This window comes from Telmatherina bonti (genome assembly GCF_933228915.1).
Source record: "Telmatherina bonti genome assembly, chromosome: 4".
NCBI lineage: Eukaryota > Metazoa > Chordata > Actinopteri > Atheriniformes > Telmatherinidae > Telmatherina > Telmatherina bonti.
In genome coordinates, this window is record NC_136622.1 from 26,617,864 (window position 1) to 26,633,563 (window position 15,700).

Sequence of the window (15,700 nt, forward strand, 5' to 3'; positions counted from 1 at the left end):
GTCGACAAGGTTCTGCACAATGACTCCTTGATTTAAGACAGGTGTGTTGGACACTGATGTATAGAAAACCTGCAGGATTATGTGGCTCTCAAGGACCGGAGCTGGACACCCCAAGTTGTTTAGAAATCGAACCTGAAATGTTATTCGGTGATAAACATCGCCCTCTACTGTCCACTCAACATACTGCGCTCAGAGAAAAGCATGAAGAGGAGTTTAGTGCTGATAAAAGATTGTCTTTAATGTTTGGCATTGTTAATGAATTCCATACCACAGCAGTTATGGGAGTAGGAAAACCACTTTTACAACCAAACACTTTTTGATCATGCTAACACCATATATACAGGAAAGCACATTGAAAAGTGTATAAAGTATTTATATGAGAGGAATGGTGGAGACAGCCACAGTCTAATGGATTTGTCCTTTCCAAACACTGATTATAGATATTTATCAATTACATTGATCTCTGGATTACATGTATATACACAAAACAACAATAAACCTTTTAGGGCTTCTGCAATAATTCTCAAAAATATTTCACAATACTGCTGTATGTACAATAACAGAATTTACATTGAAAAATTCTATTTTACCTATATTTTTTTAGTATCACTTCAGTTGCCAGTATTCCTCAATGCCATCAATCTCACTACAGATACTCACAAACTGTAAATGTCTACTAATTTCAACTCCGAAGTACATCAGTCTACGCAGTACCTGTGCCTCCAGTCACACAACTGATGATCTCACATACAAAAATAGATCTTGTCTAGTCCGCTGACAACTTGATGTACAGTAACACAAAGCTTCCACCTGCAAAAAACGACAAGGAAAACAAGTAATTGTTAAAATATTAGCTATATCCTTCCAACCAACTACAGGACAATAAACAGCGCTGTCTTTCTACTCCGCGAAGAAAAAGAAACCTCTCTGTGGGTCCGGCCTTCAGCGTTCTCCTGAAACACATCATCAGTTTTCAAACAACAGAAGGTGATTGAGAAAGAGCTGCAGGCAAGCTAAGAAATTTTAGCGCTAAAAAACAAACAACAATCTGAAACTAAAGCAGGATGAAACCATACAAAAACAACACTTGGTAGATATTAATTTTTTTTTTTTTTTTTTTTTTTTTGTCCTTCAGGGAGTGTGTAGTGATCCGAGTGAAAATGGCCGATGCTAAATGAGTTTCGCACAGTCCGGACAAGAGGTCAAACTGCATCTGAGTGCACTTAAGGCAGGAAGGCAATTCCAATACTGTCTGTGTGGGCTCTGTGGCCGAACCATCAGTCCAGGTTCAGCGCTTACAGCTTAACATGGCCTGACAGCCACACAGAGAAGGAAATAGACGGAGGGGAAAAACAGAGAATGAAGGAGCGGGGTTGGTGTTGGTTCTGAGTGTCCAGCAGCGGGCTGAGGTGCAAAGTGGAGTCCTTGTTCTTCATTCAGCATGAACATGAAAGCTGACAGGTGTGGGATGTGTCTGTCACTGTCCTCAGTTTCCCCCCAGCCTGCCGAACACTCTCATTCCTCTCCAGATATCGTTGCCACATAAAAAAAGACAAATAAAGATTTTTTTTTTAACAGACTGAACTTAAAGCACTTAAACAAAAACCAGGATTGCAGCTTGTTCAGTACAAGTAGAATATCTAATCTAAATACATTCACTTGGGTTTCCATACACTTGGTACGGATGGGAAATCATCAGTGACTGTTCATGTCTCTTGAGACACCGGTCCAAGACGGCAACCGCAAGTTCAACCTTTAAGAGACCTGCGATTCATGACAGCCTGGCAGCAACAGTTATTTCAGTGCGCCATTTGATATGATTCACTATTAAGGAGCACTTAACAGTGTTTTTGAAAAACATAATGGGCGTAAGCCTTTGAAAACACTATAATGTAGCAAATTTATCAAAATAATTATTCATATATATATGAAGCTTTTAAAGCAGAGAAGTCACTTCACTGTGAATAATCACCTTCTTCGTTGTGAAAATGATATTAGGAGCAAAGTTGAGGGAGTTCAGAGCTGATACTGCACCTGCGATCATGTCAGTTGTGATCATGGTTGTAATGTTTCACAAAACTGTTGTCATATTATTCTCAAATGAAAAAAAAAAACATGCTCACAGACAAGTTGTACAGTTGTGTACAATCAATATCAATTTCTGAACAAGTAAATCTCTCATTGTTCAACAGATATATTTTCTTTGTTTTTTTTTAATCATATCTAAGAGGCCACGGTGAGCAGCAGCAGCAACAGTTCCGCCTCAGTTTGTAACATCATGGAGGTGTGCTCCTTCTTCTTTCCTTTCTTTCCTTCATATGCACTGATATTAAAATACGCAGTGACAAGGATCAGCTGACAACATACATTAAAACTCTTGTGTTACTGCGCTGATAACTCAGTGCGAATGAAGGACAAGATAGCTGTTAGTTAAATTTAGCTGGAGCTTCCCGATCACTGGGTTTCCTCATGCTCTTCGCTGATGCACTGCTCCCATGCATGCTTCCCCTGGTCCTCCCTGTGGCCATGAGGGGAATGGAAGATCCTGCGGGGCAGTGGGATGGGCTGAGGGGGAAGGTCTTCCTCAGGGATGCAGCCCTCTCTCAAGTAAGGTTTGGGGGGAACAGCTGGAGGCTGAGGTCGTCGGTAAGGGATGTGATGAGGCCCGTGCGTGGGAGCATGGTGGTGAGGCGGAGGACCATGGGAGTGGCTGTCCAGCCCGGGATGGACATGAGCGTGAGGATGCGGGTGGGTGTGAGGATGTGAAGTAGGGTTGCGGTAGTGGAAAGGGCGGACAGGATCCATGGAGTCGATTTCTGTTCCGCCGTAGTGGATGTGTAAGTAGGGAGAGGTCAGGTACTCATCAGGGGGAGACCACAGGTGACTAGGAAGCGGCTCCAAGGCGTCGTTCCTGATGGGACCTGGATCTGGATACTGACCTCCAAAGTTACTCTCACTCAGAGAAGACACACCACTGCTGGCACTGCCTGACAGGGTGGAGTTGCTGCCACCCAAAGCTGACTGAGGACTAGTGGGAGAGCCAGGGATCGGGTGGAGAGGAGACTGGGGAGACAGAGAAAAGGGGGCATCACTGATGTCTATATCAATAGCATCTCAACAGTCAGGGTTCAGAACATGCTAACACACAGTCTGACTCAACAACAAGAGTCCAAAATCCCTAATAGTGGTACCTTTCGGAGAGATCTAACTGGCAGGGTGGGAGGAGGCTCGCTGTTCTGGTGGTGAAATGCATCACAGTGCATCATAAAATGTCCTGCAAAGATCAGTTCATATATCAGTTTTTAACTTGTAAAAGCTCAGCTACGTTGTGGCTTCTATTAAAAGATAGCCGCTGTAAAAGCCCAATAATCAACCACTGGAGCAAGTAAAAAGTACCTGATGGGAAGGACCTGGGCGGTACAGGGGGCATGATGCCTCCTCCAGTTGAAGCTGGCATGTATGACACCTGCTCTCTGTTCTCTCCATCCAGACTCCAGCTACTGGGGGCATTGGGAAAGACTAGAGACAGAAACAATAAACATGTAAACACACTATAAACATTTTATAAACATGGTAATATTTCACATTGTTTGGGAGTTACCTTTCTCTGGCAGAGTCATGTGAGTGTCAGCACAAGGCTTACAGGGACTAACTTGCTGAAGTAAGGCACGCTGCATGTGGTTATTCTGATAGCAGGGACAAAGAAAATGAATCAGTAAGTAATGTGAAATACCTTTATTTGTAGCACAACTCCAAAAAAACTTACAGTCAAAGTCATTTTGCGCATAAGTTTTTAAAGCATTAATCAGAATATTTAATACCTTTTGATAATGTTTTTCTCGTTTTGCACGTGTTATTCTTGCACATTCACATGCTGTTATGATACGATAGATCTGTCCTACCTGTCCATTCTCTGCCATGTTGTAGTACATAGAGTTGTTGGTTCTCTCACGTTGAGACGGCAGAAGTATCATCACTTCTCGGTTGTGTTTGGCTTTATCAGGCAAAGATGGAGAGCCTGCAAACCGAGAAGTCACCAATAGATTTTTTTTTTATTAGAAAGAAAAAGTTTGCTGTCTCTGACAGGGATTTCTTTTTGTACATTTACTGTTTTGTTAATTTACTGTGTTCTTATGATGAAGTTTAAGGAATTAGCAAACTAACTAATCTACCTGAATACAGAGAGAGATACAGTCAAATAGAGTCCTTTAAACAGTGAATGCTTTTTAGGTGTAGCTCTATGCAGCTCCATAACTCACCTCTGGCACTTGATGGGGCAGAGTTTATAATCTGAGAGGAGTTGGATCGAATTGAGCTCAGACTGGAGGAGGAAGGACTTGGCTAAAAAAAAAATGGACATATTCCAAATTTATCAAAGTTATCTTATTGATCCTGTGGGAGATTGATTAGATTTTTTTTTTTTTTTTTTAAAAAGGTATAAGAATAAATAGACAACTAAATTTGAAATTGAAAGTATATATAATGTCGATGTTTGCATCCTGACAAGGCCATGTTTTCCCATTTATTCCATAATCCAGATCAGTACCTGCATGTGCAATGCCTCCTCAGGGTGCTCCCCCATCAAGCCGTCAGTCATTATGACCAAGTTTCCTGCTTCACTCGATGTGTGAGAGGACAGGGAGGATGACGAGTGACGGATTGAACCCTGCAGGTTCAGAGGACTGCAGGAGAGAGATAATGCTTGACATTATAAAAAAAAGAAGTACTTTATTCATTGTATCTGTTCCTAAAATTCCACTTCCATATTTCATATTAAAGCATTTAGTTCGTACTACAAGTTGCGATCTTGCAGTGCTATACTTTAAATTTATAGTGGTTTAAAAAAGATATCCCATGTGATATAACAAACCAATCCTAGAGCTTCCTTTTTTTTTTTTTTTGTTTTTGTCTTGTCCAGCATTTAGGCAAGCAGAATGATGGTCTGGATGCTGTGTTCTGCTGAGCAAATTTTCTCTGCCAAGGGAAGCTTTATAGATATAATGATCCCCTTGACTTTCTGAATTTTTATTTTATTTCTATATTTATTTTGTATTATTGTTTGAATTGTAGAGTTTTTACTGCTGGACCAGAGAGGACAGACGAAAGACAGAAAGAGGAAGGAGAAAAAACACCTCATAAGAAAAGTGAAAGAGCTAAAGGGAGAGAAAAAAAAACCTAAAAAAAAAACAAAAACAAAAAGAAAAAAAAGAACGTACAGATGTATACATATACACACACATACACACATATACATATACACACACATACACACGCATACATACACATACATATATGTATGTGTATATGTGTATGTGTACACATATATATATATATATATATATATGTATAACCCAGTGCTTCCATCAGAACAATATATATACACATATATATACATATGTACACATATACATATACACATATACGTATACACACACACCTCTATGCACACACATACACACACATACATACGTACAAACATATACGCACTTGCCAGTATTAACACATATACATACACATACAAGCCAACTTCAGATCATAGTAACTAAACTATGAATCCAAAAAGTTAAATATAAATGAGAAACAAACAGAAATGAGAAAACTAGTTGCTATTAGTGAATAAAACTGCGTGACGACTCGGTGACTGTGTCACATGCAGAACATGCAGAGTGGAACGTGTTCCGGAAAAGGTGATCATGCCAGTGTGACCCCTCCCACACAAAGGCAAGAGGCACCCCAGGAGTACCCCCGAGACCCGGGCCATCGGCAGCCACCCCCAGGCGCAGACCCCAACCGCCCCACCCCGGAGCCAGCCATGCGCCGACCCAGGAGGCGGCAGAGGGGGGTCCCAGCCAGAGTCCCCCCCAGTCAGGGGGAACAGGCCCAAGCAGGCCCGGACCAGCGAGGACTGGCCCCGCCGGCCACCCAGGGCAGACAGAGCGCGGGCCCCACGGCCCCAAGAGCCCGGAAGCAAACCCCCACCCCCGCAGGCAGAGGGCCCAGCCCACACCGACGGAGGGCCGGGATCCCCAGACCGCCACCGAGCGGCGGTCTAGAGCTTCCTAGAATGATCAGATTGGCAGTGAAAAAAATGAAGGACAAACTGAAGAGACTTCCAAGTTTGAGCACTTCTTAAAGCCTGAGCACTTTTTTCTGTCTATATTGGGTTGGCGGGCAGAGTGTAGGTGAAAACTATTTTCTTTATAATTTTGGTTGCATTACTGACCTGTGTCTGTGTATGAGGCGCACACTCTCAGGGCTCATATGGTTGTGGGACGAGAGGATGCCTCTGGGAGAGTTTACCCCTGGGCAACCAGCTGGGCCGAATCGATCCATGTTGGGCATAGCCTGCTGAGACCCAGACATATACTGCTCTGAATATTTAGACTGCGCACACATTGCATTGATGAGATCACATAAAAAAGCACTGTGTACTCAGCATGCAGAAAACACACACCACTCTGCCAATGTACATAAATATGGATGACAGCTCAGTGAGACTAAATCATCTGAGAAATGTTCTAACAACGGCTAGGTCCAGTGATATTCCCAGTGAAAGCTGGCTTCATATTTGTGCAATGAGAAAAAACGTGGCGCATACATTTTATGTCACAGCTAAGGATGCACTCCAAACAACTTGAAAAGCTGAGTCACTTGTGGATCCACTTACATGATGTAAACCTGTCCTCATCATGTGGAACTGATCTACAAGCTTTTTGTGCAGAGGACGCATCTCCGGATGCACCAGTTTCTCATGAACAGCGAGCCCCACACCGAGAATGTGCACCTGTCAGAGAAATGACAGACAGTTGGAAATGTGTACTCGGTATTTTCGCTTAAGCTTAACTTAGCCAAGTCAAACCTGCTCCTGCATGAGATCCTTCAGATGCGTGATCCTCTCTGTATCCTCTGGGTGACTGCTGATGTAGTCCTTATCAAAGAAGGCCTGGTGTAAGGGATCAAATAAAGATGAAGATTAATCAGAGCACCAATCCGTCATTTCCAATTTCTTTCCACATAATTGACCATTTCTACCTCCTGATATCTGGCAATGCCTCCATTCACCGCAGCATCTATGACGCCATTGAGGCACATGCTGAGAGAGTTGATGTTGCCATGATGCTGCCTGTGTTGGTACTGGCTGATCAAAGTCCGCAGCTCCTGGGTCTTGTTCTCCACCACATAAATGGCATTCTCAAGAGGGCTCACCTCCACCTGAAAATAAACATAACAACAGGAAATATTCACCCAAGTTCTATTGTAATGGAGGAACTGAATACATGTATGTATTAGTTGTTAGTTATTCTGATGCTGATCTAAAGCCAGAGAGCTTGATGAAGCTGTCCAGCAAGCATTGCTTGTATCAGCACTAAAAGATGGAGGCTGGAGGTCCTCACCACTTCTCTCCTTTCCACTTCAGCCCAGCGGGAGATCCCAGGGAGAGGACGAGACAGAATCAGAGTTGTTCTTTCAATCCAAAGACTCTGTGAAACGTGCAGAGAATGAATAGATGTTTTACTTCTGTCAGCCACGTGTATTATCAACCTGCATAACAGAGAAATAAGCAGGCAAATGAGAATGACACTACTGCTGTAGTCTGGTGGCCTACATGCTACTCCTCAGCACTCCCTGCAAACTGCTTCCATATTTGGGTTACTGTGTCAGAAAACTACAATATCATATTGTGTCCAAGTCTCTAACACTTGTTTCACTTTAAAATCTTGTTGCACTTCTCTATGAACTGTGAAACAAGGTAGAGTGCTTTTTTTGTGTGTTGTTTTTTTTAAGATACATTTATTTGATCAGGTTATATCACTGTTGCTAAGAGATGAAAATAAGCAAAAAGAGCCCAGGCTTGCTTACAACTAGCCTTATTCACAAACTAACACTGTGTCATCATATCTCAGTGTCACCAGCTGGGTACCCTTCAGCACTATTTTCAACATGCAGGGATGACTTGAAGAAAGGATCTATTACGACCCAAGTAAACCATCTTTTCTACTGCCAGTTGGTCAGTTGGTGCCCAAATCTGACCATAGTAAGAGCGAACATAAAATCCCCCCTACAGGCCTCTACTAATATATTTTGTACTATGTTTTGTACGTCCATATATTATAGAAAGCTTTTTATCTTTTAGGATCAATACCCAGTTACCATCTAAGAATTTTAATGGCTTTTCAAGCACCCATTTACAAGAATACATACCCAAACCAGCAGCATGCAAAAAAGAGCTGTTCGCAAATAAGGAGAACTGGCTTGGATCTTGGATCCAATAAAAAACAGTGGCTAGCAATTTGAGAAGACAAACTGCCAAACTTTGAAAAAAGTTAGTAATCTTATTATGAATATTAAGAATACATAACCATTAAATCCGTCTATTTTTCATAGATAATATGAGCATCATTATATCAAGTTTATACAGTAGTGGCATGAAATTACTGTAAAAATATTTACATAAGAAATAATTCACTAAACTAAAACTAGATGATAAATAGGCCCAAGTTGTCCAGTTTGAAAATATAATTACACCCCAGAACATTCAGGACCCCACACTGTGGCCACCAGGTGGTGTTAAACCATCATACATCACCTGTAACCTTAAATACCATATAAATTATCTGTAATTTTAGCAGAAATTCTTAAATTCATTTCCTGTTTTAGGATGTTACTTGTGAACAAGACATTTTTTGTGGAAAATATCTTTGAGGTGGCACTGCTGACTCATCATACCCTGAACTCATTCTCACGATCCTTGGGGCCTTTGTGGAAGGGCCTGTCATAGTGGAAACGGCTGACATTGTTTATGCGGTAGAAACTCTTGATCCTTTCAGGCACACGCTCCAGCTGGGGCACATCCGAGATGTCTGACACTGGAGTCACCGCATAGATCTGCAAATCTAGACATCGTGTGTCAAGGAAGTGACAGACAAGTCAGGTTACTGTTCACATTCATGGAGGCATACGGAGAAAAAAATATTCTATAGATAATGCGTACAGCATTTGATTTTTCAGACTCTGTAAATCAACTTCAAAATTAGGCTTAATATTTCTAATCTTTTTCCAATAGTCAGCCATCAGCTTATCCTAATAAGAAAAAATATGTTACATTTGTTAAACGTATCCCTGCAATGTGAACTGGTGGTTTAAATCATTTTGGAAACTATTAGGATACACTGTGCGTCGCTCTGCAGGATGGTGTCATCCGGTTGGTTGGTGTGCTGCATGGCAATAGCCTGTGGAAATTCCCCCAGCATCCTTTGCTGAAAGTCCTCTAGACGTTCGTAGTCATAACCCCGACATACAAATTCCTTGTTCTATAGAAAAAGTAAAAGAGAAAAAGAAAACAATTGCACAAGACTGACAGAGAGATGCAAACCTTGAGGTTGTCCTCCTGTCCAGAATCTTTTGGACATGACCATCAGGGAACATTGAACTAGTAATAACTAACAAATGAACAAGCAGTTGTTTCACCATTACCAGTACTAGTATTTTTTCATTTTAGTAGTGCCATTTTAACATATGAATAAATAAGCTCCATAGTATGAAAGCAGTTTTAAATTAGCAAACAAACACTGTCATAATGTTACTTTTTGAGTCATTGAGGTGGATTTTTAGCTAAACTTATTCTTATTTTCGAGCTAACCAAATCAAAAGCGTACATCTACAATCTTTTTAATTCTTTCCTTAGTGATCACCAGCTTGGCCTTGTTTGTATTTATCTGACTGTTATTTACTGTGTATCAAGCTATGTAAAATACATTTTCATGGCTTTTGAGCTACTGCTGTTGCAGCGTCACACTGCAGCTCTCTGTTGACCATATGAGAGCAGTGAGAGTGAACTGAAACTGTAACGCTGTCAGTTGGACAGCTAGACATTGAACTCAACACAACTCAAAAAGACTGTCAAGTTTGGAGTTACAGATTCAGGTCATTCCAGCGCTGTTTGTCTATTTTACTCTCTTCTGGGACTACGGAGCTGAATTTAGAGAATCTGGTGGAGAGATGAAATGTGTGCAAAGAAAAAATGTAAAGATAAAGTGTTGATTTGTATCATTTTTGGTCCTGGTTCAAGGGTTCAAGGGTTAATTCAGTGTTTTTCAACCTTTCTTGAGCTGAGGTACCATTTTTTCTCTACTTAAAAAAATCTCAAGGCGCACGACTGTTAAAAAAAAGGTTTTTTATTATCTTTAGCTTTACTTGGTGTGAAACCTGGGCCTGTTTGAATGAACACAGAGCTGCTTTTCAGACCAATTGGGTAATTTGCCATGACACACCTGAGCATCTCTCAGCACACGAGTGTGACATGGCACAGTGGTTCAAAAACACTGAGTTAATTCACTAGTTTTAAAGTCTTTGTTTAGCTATGCTTGAATATAAAATATCTGATATAGAAACAATGATTTAGGTATTTCTTTATACTTTAAAATATTATTTTCTTAGCGAGATTAAATAATATTTTTCCCCACAAACATATTGAATAAAGACTAGAAGCCCAGAACAGCTGAAGCACATGGCTCTTTGTGCTGCTTGGTACTTGAAACTAGTTAATAAGAACTAAACTATGTTGCTATGACTAGTTTAGCATTCAGTTGACATATTTTATCCTCAGGTTCCAGCTTTCTGGGTTGCAGGATATATTGTAGCTAACAGGATATCATGTTGAAGTGGAGCTGTAGATCTGACTGCATCAGTTTAAGGACAGACAAGGTGATGCCATTTAAGAAAAGTCTTACCCTAAGGAAGAAAGGAAATTTCCTGCCATAGAAGCCCATTCTAAAGAACTCTGGTTCAATCCTCTGCTGTTCAATGATGTTGTCATAGTATGCTGCCTCCATTTTCTGTGATAAACAGATAAATATGCAAAAGAGTCATGATGAATAATGGTTTAATCATTCACATTACTGATTTTTTAAATGTGTGGGCGGTTGTATAAGTGTGTTTTAAGGTAATTGGGACATTGTTTTTGATGCTGTGCATGTATTACACCACACAACAGAGCATGAAAATGATAGCAGGAGCTGAAAATGTCTCATTCCAGCATCTTACAGGATGTTTGTTTTATTATTGTAGCCCTGACAAGGAGTATGCATCACATTACTTACCCGTATCCAGCTGAGGCTCTGATAATCATATAAAGTCTCATACTGGAATGCCAGTTCCCGACATAGGGAGATCCCATATTCCCAGCACTGCAAAGTCCCACATGAATAAGAAAATAGGACATTAAACCCAGATTTAAAATTTGACATCCCTTATGTCCAGAAAAATCACCATAACAATTAAAAATGTTTCAACTTTTCAGTTTGCTTTGTGTTAGTTGTTTCAGGATTAGGGATTTACTTTAGGCATACAGACTTTAAAACCAAAAATCAAGAACTGCAGCATCAGGTTCATGCGTGTCTGTTCCCCAAAAAGAGGCCAATATGACATCCGGCTTTCTTCATTTAACGCTTACAAACTGAGTGTCTTGCTTCATTTATATTTTAGGCACAAATTGCAAAAATTGTATGATTACAAATGATTTTTACAATGAGTGAGTGTTTTGAGTCCTCTTAGAGAAAACTTTATCCACTTAAAAGAGTGTCTTTGCTGCCCTTTCATGCTGTAAAGGAGGTAAGGTAGTCAATAGCACTTCAGTTTTCTTTTTTTTTTTTTTTTATTTAAGTTTTGTTTTTGTTTTTTCTCCACAACTTTTGTTTACTTAGCTCACCAACAAATCAGCTGCTTTCTAAACATATGTAGATTTTTGTATTTCCTTGAGTAACTTGATCTAAAACAATATTTACTTAACTAAGAAGTGTTGATAGGAACTGAACAGGGCAATAAATTAATCAGCAAGGTCACTTTTATATCTTTTCAGCTGCTGCCAGCATCCAACAGGTATTTCCCTTTCAAAGCACAGGGACCAGTCATTTTGATTGATGAAGATGAATTCTGGCCAAGAAGAAGAAGTGCTTTTATGTGAAAAGCCTAGATTATGTTAGTTAAAACTTTGTTGTGCCTCGTTAGAGGGATTTCAGATTAGATAAGGTGATTTCTCATAGTAAACATTTAGAAAGACTGAAATCCCTTGCCTTTCCCTTGTTGAAGTAGTGGAGGATTTTACGACTTAGGTTTTCTTTGCGCTGCCATTCACTCTGACAGGGGTAGTGGAGGAAATCCCTCAGAGGCCGGTCTTCCCACTGCAGCAGCTCCCAGTAAAGCAGCAGGGTGAACGCTGCCTCTGTTGAAGTAGTGGTACAGAAAAAAAAAACAGTTATTCTGTTCCCTGTGAAACCACAGATTTTAAACATTTTTGAAAGATATATTGATACCTTTTCAAGTGTTTTGATACTAGTTTTTGTAAATGCCATATGACACAAACACAATCAGGGGGCAAAAAGCACCAAGTGCCAGAAGAGGGTAAAATATTTCAGCACAATCTTAATCTGAGGACAAGCACCGTGTTTGGGAGTGCAAAGCTATGCAGCAAACCAAACAAGTTTACATAAAGGATTACAAATTACAAAAAGGATTACTACAACTGAAGACTTGTAATACTGTACTGGGTAATACTGAATGAAAAGTCAGTGCTGAAAATGATCAATAAAGACGACATTTAAAAAATACAAAAGCATATAAAAAAAAACAAACTGTTTCTTAATTTCACATAAGTGTGGAATCTGGAAGCTAGAAAAACCAACCTGATGTTCCTCAAGTGGTTTAAAATCTGGTAAATAAGGGCATGTTTGTACAGCAAAACATGCTGTATATAAATGTACAGCATGTTTTGCATGGGTTTATACAATACACAACAACATATACAAGTATGTAGCTGTTAAATATATAATACACTGAAGTCCATGAATTTAGTTATTATTATTATTATTATTATTATTATTATTATTATTAACACTTTACTACACCCTTCTTCTTTGTCAGTGTTTAGCAGTATTGAATGTTGCATGTTATACTGTATAGATAGGATGTATTAGTTGTTTTTTGTTGTTGTTTGTTTGTTTGTTGTTGTTGTTGTTGTTGTTGTTTTTAACCCGCATTGAGCACATTCACTGGTAAACTCTAAAAAGGTTTAGTGTTGGGAGTTTTTTTTTTTTTTTTTTGTCTTGTCCAGCATTTAGGCAAGCAGAATGATGGTCTGGATGCTGTGTTCTGCTGAGCAAATTTTCTCTGCCAAGAGAAGCTTTATAGATATAATGATCCCCTTGACTTTCTGAATTTTTATTTTATTTCTTTATTTATTTTGTATTGTTGTTTGAATTGTAGAGTTTGTACTGCTTAGTGTTGGGAGTTTAGAGATGGATTGCTGGATGGCTGGATGGATGGATGGATGGATGGATGGGTGGATGGATGGATAGTTGGATGAATGGACGGATGGATGGATGGATGGATGGATGGATGGATTCCAGAAGTTTGCTGATGCACTACGGACAAGTTAACCAGCGCAGTAGTCATGAAACAGTATTTAAGGCAAAATCTGCAGCTACTCTGTGACCAGTCTTACTTTCATATAGATTGGTTTGGGCTGCAGTCAAACAGCAGAGGTCTACACTCCAGTGTGTCGCATTTGGGGCATCTATTGGCAGAACTGCTGCACAATGTTCATAAATAACCATGTGACATTAGGAATAGGTGTGTTTTACCCCAGACTGAACAACTTATATTGAGAAATTCCAAGGACTACCTTCATTCTTATGTTGTATTACCGTGTTTTTCAGTAACCCAGAAGGGACAAACTAAACACGGACTCTCGAGCAAGCATTGTGCAATTTTCATAGCTATAGTAGTTTGAGAGTAGGTGAGGGAATTGTATTGGTCGTAATTCGTTCTGTTATATGTCATGACACCCCCACACACTGGACCTCTAAGTGACAATTTGCAAATACTGGTGACCCATTTCTCCAAGCACTAGTGTAGCTCCCTCTCTCTTTCTCTCTCTCTCTCTCTTTCTGTTTACCGTGCAGATCCAAGTCATACTGTGTCTCTGATCTACTATAGTACTGAATGTGTATTTTTACCAGTGACACACAAAATTAGGTGCAGTCAAGGGAAGGAAAAGCAGAGATGCCTAGTATGTTGTTACATTGAGCTCTCTCTCTCTCTCTCTCTCTCTCTCTCTCTCTCTCTCTCTCTCTCTCTCTCTCTCTCTCTCTCTCTCTCCTGACTCTGTTGTTACAATTTTACCCATGTCATCCACAAAAACACACACCAAGAGTGTGATCGAGAAGTACAGGTATAAATCAGTAATACACACTCAGGTGAAACTGAAGTTTAAAAAAAAGCAGTAAAATAGAGAAGCCTCACACACACATTAGTGACAATACACAGAATTGTTTCAATACACATCACTTCAGAGCTCTTCAGTGTTTTTCTTATCTAATTGCTTTTATCTTTTATACAAGCATAGAAAGTGTAGTTGAATAGAATGTTTTGTTTTTATAACCAGATACTGCAGCAAGTTTAGTCCATTTTTTTATTACTTTTTTAAATAAGTAAATAGTAAAAGTACCGACTCTATGAAAAAAAAACAAAAAAACAAGGACCTGCTACATCAGATTTTACAAGCACATAAAATAGAACTGAAATTAACAGATTAGCAGGCTACCCATGCTACCCTTTTTGCTTTATGGAAAAATGTTTTAATCTCTATTGGACAAAATAGAATCTATTACATTCTTTTGGGCAATATGAAATTTCTGACTATTTTATTGATACATAATTCTAATATTCATGCAACCCTGAACTAAACAGTCCATCGAACCACTGAAGCCACTGATAGACTATGTAAAGGGATAGTCTTCTTTTCAGATTTAAAATGGATCTTGTGTAAGACAAAGAGTTGCAGGGTATCTAAACATGACACTTGTCAACACACTCTGCTTTAAATATATTTGCAGCCGTCTGATGTTTGCCTTATATAAGTGACAAAATATGGTTTTCAATTAGTCATGTTTGGCTACATTTCGCTGCAAATAATATGCCTAAATTAAGAACAGTAATGCCATTAACACAGCTAGTTACATAAGGTGACAACTTCCATTGATTTCCTGCTTACCAGTGAAAATACGCATTAACAGACCCATAGCATTATGTTGTTTTTTTTGTTTGTTTTTTATGAGTCATAAATAATAAATCCCAGAATGAAGGAATAAATCCCAAATTAACATAATTATTTCTGTCTTGCATTTATGACTATTTATCCAATAATTCCACTCAGTATTGTTGTGTGACTTTAAGCTTTTATAAATCTCTTATCTATAATCCCTCTTATTTGTATGGAGAACAGAGAATCATTCCTGGTTAACATTTCACCTCTTTTCACAGAATGAAGCCCCAGACTGCTGCAGTATCTGCTTGCCAAAAGACAAGTGCTCAGGCAAGCCCCTTAAAGACATATGAAGCATCTGATTTTATGTTTTGAGTTTCTCTTAATAATTTAGTAGAGTTTTGCTGGAGGGGTACATGAAGATACATGACTCTCCTGACCCCATAATGAAATTAACTGATGAGGAGATGTCCATCAAAACCACATCCACACCATCTCAGACTTGTAAAACTTGTGCCTGCACCGAGTTACAAAATGCTGGAAGGACATAAAATGATGAGGGCTGAGTTTTACTGGTAAACTAAAGGGGTGGAAGAGGTAGGTGGCTGATAATACAATACTATGTACCAAATCGTACAACTTCTTGTCATTTGTCTCTGT

The 15,700-nt window shown here is 39.5% G+C and overlaps 1 protein-coding gene across 1 annotated transcript in view; it reads right to left on the minus strand.

Moving 5' to 3' along the window:
• Nucleotides 1-2,454: 2,454 nt before the first annotated feature.
• LOC306754722 (dedicator of cytokinesis protein 3-like) overlaps nucleotides 2,455-15,700 on the minus strand; it is a gene marked incomplete at both ends in the record, with an annotated part of 45,869 nt that continues 32,623 nt past the window's right edge. The window contains 17 exon segments of the mRNA XM_079238787.1: nucleotides 2,455-3,063; nucleotides 3,192-3,274; nucleotides 3,397-3,519; nucleotides 3,602-3,686; nucleotides 3,903-4,018; nucleotides 4,260-4,341; nucleotides 4,547-4,682; nucleotides 6,224-6,366; nucleotides 6,668-6,784; nucleotides 6,860-6,943; nucleotides 7,033-7,212; nucleotides 7,395-7,481; nucleotides 8,728-8,894; nucleotides 9,170-9,311; nucleotides 10,731-10,835; nucleotides 11,100-11,186; nucleotides 12,072-12,220. Of these exon segments, the coding sequence (XP_079094913.1) occupies nucleotides 2,455-3,063; nucleotides 3,192-3,274; nucleotides 3,397-3,519; nucleotides 3,602-3,686; nucleotides 3,903-4,018; nucleotides 4,260-4,341; nucleotides 4,547-4,682; nucleotides 6,224-6,366; nucleotides 6,668-6,784; nucleotides 6,860-6,943; nucleotides 7,033-7,212; nucleotides 7,395-7,481; nucleotides 8,728-8,894; nucleotides 9,170-9,311; nucleotides 10,731-10,835; nucleotides 11,100-11,186; nucleotides 12,072-12,220 (2,495 nt within the window).